Source organism: Octopus bimaculoides, chromosome 1 (genome assembly GCF_001194135.2).
Source record: "Octopus bimaculoides isolate UCB-OBI-ISO-001 chromosome 1, ASM119413v2, whole genome shotgun sequence".
Classification (NCBI taxonomy): domain Eukaryota; kingdom Metazoa; phylum Mollusca; class Cephalopoda; order Octopoda; family Octopodidae; genus Octopus; species Octopus bimaculoides.
Genome location: NC_068981.1, coordinates 144,226,744 through 144,231,690, shown reverse-complemented (window position 1 = coordinate 144,231,690; position 4,947 = coordinate 144,226,744). Strand labels below are relative to the sequence as shown.

At 34.9% G+C, this 4,947-nt stretch overlaps 1 protein-coding gene across 3 annotated transcripts in view; it reads right to left on the bottom strand.

Annotated features, from left to right (window-relative positions):
• The window catches only part of LOC106868088 (probable ubiquitin carboxyl-terminal hydrolase MINDY-4), a 105,253-nt gene that overhangs the window by 35,445 nt on the left and 64,861 nt on the right, over positions 1–4,947 (bottom strand). For all 3 annotated transcript variants that reach the window (XR_008265054.1, XM_014913214.2, XM_014913206.2), the window contains exon 9: positions 4,335–4,433. Coding sequence is in view for 2 of the 3 variants with exons in the window: in XM_014913214.2 (XP_014768700.1) it covers positions 4,335–4,433 (99 nt within the window). In the remaining variant the exon portion in view is untranslated. The remainder of the gene's footprint in view (positions 1–4,334; positions 4,434–4,947) is intronic.

Sequence of the window (4,947 nt, the reverse complement as noted above, 5' to 3'; positions counted from 1 at the left end):
TATATATATATATATATATATATATATATATATATGTTCCCTCCACTGCATTGGTAGCCTTGTGCACAAATCAGAATGAGATCGACTTTGCCTTTCACGTTTTGGGGTCGATAAATAAAGTACCAGTTGAGTTCTGGTGTCAATGTAATTGACTTAATCCCTTCCTCACAATTTCAGGCCTAGTGCCTATAGCAGAAAGGATTATTATTATTATTTCAAAGCAGGCCAGTTGCATGTATTCTATGTGCTTCTGCAAGCCAATATTTCCTGTCCATTTCTCAAGCGTTTTCCCCATTGTTCCTATGGCTGCAATGACAATTGGTACAACCTCATTTTTTCTGTAAGCCCACCATCATCTCCTCCATGGGTCCTGTCAGAAGCAACCAACATTATACTTTTCGGCTGGATTTCCAAGTGAGACTATGGATATTATCCAACCATTTCATTTTTGGTCTACCCTTAGATTTTTCTCCCAATTAAATCAGACTGAAGAATCTATCTTGCAGTTCTTTCTTGAGGCATTCTCATCACATGTCCATAGTACTGGAGCTGTGAACTCACAATGCAGAGAAGTAGTACTTCAACTCCCTGATCTCTGAGCTACATACTCTGTGAAGTAATGTCACTCCAGAGATCTTTCAGAGGAACCACTTGAATTCATCATCATATTCTTTCGGTCATGCCTAACATTCATGACCAAAACTGAGGATAGGCACAGAAACCAAATATGTTTTTTTTTTACCAAATTCTCCTCTTCTGAGGATTGAATACTGAAGCTGGAACATTATTGTCTACCAGTAATGGACATGCCAGTAATGGACAGTTAATGTCAAGCGACTAACATGCAAATCTGTGGCACTGAGCAAAACATTTGTTGTAACCCATCTTTTACACTGAGACAAAACGTGTACATGGTAACACTTCCAATCAGTTAAGATCAGAAGACATAAGAGTCACTGCTTTGTTTTGTATCAGTGCATCATTTTTATTATCATTATCATTATTATTATTATTATTATTATTATTATTATTATTGTCATTATTTTAATTATTATTATTAGATGTTGATTTTGCTTTTCATCCTTCAAGGTTGATAAATTAAGTACCACTAAAACACTGGGGTTGATGTAATCGACTAATCCCCTTCCTCACAATTTCAGTCCTTGTGTCTTTAGTAGAAAGGATTAAAAAAAAGGTAATATAAAAGGAGAAGGGGCTCTATACCCCTTTTATTTACTGATCAGCCCTGACATGTTATCATACATTGGGTCTAAGGTATTCATGAGCTACATTATTCGCAATAAAATGTCTTAATTCCCACCAGGCGTTTCAGTTAGTATTTATAGAGATAAAAAAGATGTAATATTGTCTTTTCTTATAATATTATTGTATGAAGACAGAACATGATATACAAGAAATATGGAGACAAAGTAAAGAAGAAATACAATCAAAGATATGGTAAGAATACATAGTATGAAAATACAGTGCGAAGAAATAGCATGCTGATAGAATATGAATAAAGGGTAGCGAGTATGAGCTGTCAACCATCTCAACGTATTACATATATGTATATTTCAGAACAAAATTCATCAATTATGAATATTTTATTCCTGAATATATTAAGAGCCATGAAATCAAGAAGTTGGCTCTTGGCAATTCAAATCTCCAATGCAATTTCCTAGTAGAAATACAAATGAAAAAAGAAAATATTTTGAAGTAGGAAAACATAATTGTGTGTGTGTGTGTGTGTGTGTGTGTGTGTGTGTGTGTGAGAGAGAGAGAGAGAAAAGGAGAGAGTAAGAAAATGAGAGTGTGTGTGTGTGTATAATACACACACATATGGAAATATATGTGTCACACACATATTATGTGTAAGTATGTGCATGTGTTAATATATATGTATGGATATATGCATGGTTTATATATATGCATGTATTTATATATATGCATGTATTTATATATATGCATGAATGTGTGTGGATTGCAGTTTTCTTTTCCATATTTTTCTTATAATTTATATATATGCACACACACACAAACATACATAATAACGAAAATATGGAAAAGAAAAATGTTATCCAATAATTCGAACTGCTGAGTTCTGGTACGAAAATAAAAACTCGTTCACAAAGATGTATTTTTTTTAATGTGTTTGCATTTTATGTATTGATATTTGTAAAACCTTGCAAGTTCCATTTATGTCAGAGGTGCTATAAAGTTTTACCATTGCAAAAGAAGATGACAAGAAGCTTCTGACTTTTGGTTTGCACATGTATACGATACTGGGTGCTATCAGAAATCATATGACAGAGAGCAACAGTTTAACAATTCCATCCCTTCAGTTTAATACATGCTAGAGAGAAGGAGAGAAAGAGATTGAGAGAGAGAGAGAGAAAGAGAGAGAGAGAGTGCAAGAGAAGTTGGAGGGATAAATCATCTGTGAAAGAACTTATATGCAACCAAAATTTCCCTCAAGTTACATTCTATCACTTGAAAAAAGAAAAGGAAATATTTTAGAAAGTTTCTCTAGAACAGGCACCATGGCAACCTTTTTCAAAAAGTGGGCCACATAGTACATGACTCGTCATAAAGTGGGTGGCACTACTAAAAACAATTCAGGGTAATTTTTTATTGGCACACCACTCAGAAAGTTCTGTGAGTCACAGTTTGTTTATGACTTCTATGTACACTATACTTGAAAATAAGAAGATATAGTCATGGATAGAATGCTTTTAATCATAAGTCCGCTTGATTAGAGTCACATCATCATCATCATCATCATCATCATCATCATCATCATCATCATCATCATCATCATCATCATCATCATCATCATCGTCTTTTAACATCTGTTGTCCATGCTGGCATGGGTTAGACAGTTTGGCCAGAGCAGGGAAGCTGGGGAGTTGCGCCAGGCTTCAGTCTGATTTAGAATGGTTTCCAACCACTTTACAGAGTATGCTGGGCGTTTTTACGTGGCACCACACAGGCACTTTTACAGGACACTGCATGGGCATGTGCCTGGTTAAATAACAACAGTATTAATGCCAATCTGAAAGTCTGCAAAGAGCAATATCCATGTTACTATGACTGAAACAACAGCTGTATGAGCTAATCAAGGAAGGCAACATGCAGTGATTTAATTTGATAGAAAGGACAATCAAATCTCTTTTACATCATACTTTATCTTGAAAAAAAAAAGAAGGACATACTCAATAATGCAGTCTTAAATATACAGAAAAGAAGACAGGATAAATAGTCATGGCTGGAGTTCCTTTGATTGTACATCTACTCAATCAAGGTTGATCTGGGCTAAATAACAACAACATTGCTGAAAGTTGAAATTTGATGGAAGGTTTGGTTGATAAATTAAGCCAAGAACTTGACCAAAATTTAATTTTATCAACACTAGATAAATGAGAAATAAAGTTGATGTTGGCAGAATAATGAGCCAAAAGAAACACTACAAGGTATCTTTGTCCAATGTGCTCACCATTTTGTAAATCTATCACTCTTTAGAAATAAAGTTTCTAACACATGTACAAAGTCTGAAGTTTCAAGGAGTGGGAATAGTCAATTATGGAAAATAGTGTCCTGCACTTGGCACTTTATTTTATCAACCCCAGAAAAATGAAAGGCAAAATGAACTACAGTGGAATTTGAATTCAGATTGTAAAAAGCTGCCCCTAAATAACATAAACTAATTTGTCTGACACTAGCAGTTTTTGTAATTCACTTTCCTCTATAACAACAGCAGTAACTAAAAACGGCCCTCTCCCAGATGTAAAGCACCAACAGAGGGCAATAAATATGCAACTGTACAGTGTAGCTTCCAACCAGACTGAAGTATAGCATAACAACTAATGTAAAACAGCTTCAAGATGTCTGCACACATTTGAATAGGTAATTCTGTCCCATAAATTTCATCAACGAATGCTGATTAAAACTGTTCGACACTAAACATAACAACAACAACAAAAAAAAGACATCTTATTGCATCCGCATCATCAAGGGAGACACTTCAACAATATGGCTCTCTAGATTCGTTGAAAACATGATGTGCATTGGAGGAGTGCATATCAAAATAGATAACATAGCAAAAAGATAAATAAATAGACTTGAAGCTAATTCTTAATTTATTATGGTAGAGGGATTGTGCTGTAGTTTTCAAATCTCTGCAAAAAGTTTCTTATTGCTGTGCTGTATTTTTAAAGTTGTTTTTAAAAGAGATAATAAAAACTGAAATCAGGAATTCCATTTGATAAGAAGAAATGAATAACCACGTGACTTTGAATATGAATGACTACAATTTAAATGTATAAAAGTATACTCACAAAGTTACGACTGCTGATTTATGTTCACCAGCTTGCCAGAATATTTTACTAAGAGCAGCAGCAAGGGCACTTCGACATTTTTCAGGGCTTGGTTCAAAGCTTACATAGAAGAAAAAAAAAGGGATAAGATAAAGCAAAACAAAATACAGGAACAAAAAGAAAATTAGAAAATTTATCAGTCCAAGGTCACGACACCACATTTATGAAAACGTAAACAGAAGCAGTTTCAGAAATAAGTTTTAAAAAATGTACAAATTCTCTTCATGTTGACCCCTCTTAGGTAGCTTAGCTTCTTTACAAGCAGGACCAGGCCCTGGATAAGAGCAGAAGAGAATAATTCTATCAAGGATTTTTGTATTATTTCTGAAAAAAAGATGCATGCATAGGTGTAGGTGTAGCTGTGTGGAAAGTAGCTTGCTTACCAGCCACATGGTTCTGGGTTCAGTCCCACTGCGTGGCACCTTGGGCAAGTGTCTTCTACTATAGCCTCAGGCTGACCAAAGCCTTGTGAGTGGATTTGGTAGACAGAAACTGAAAGAAGCCCATCGTATATATGTGTGTACATATATATGTGTGTGTGTGTGTGTGTGTGTGTGTGTGTGTGTGTGTGTGT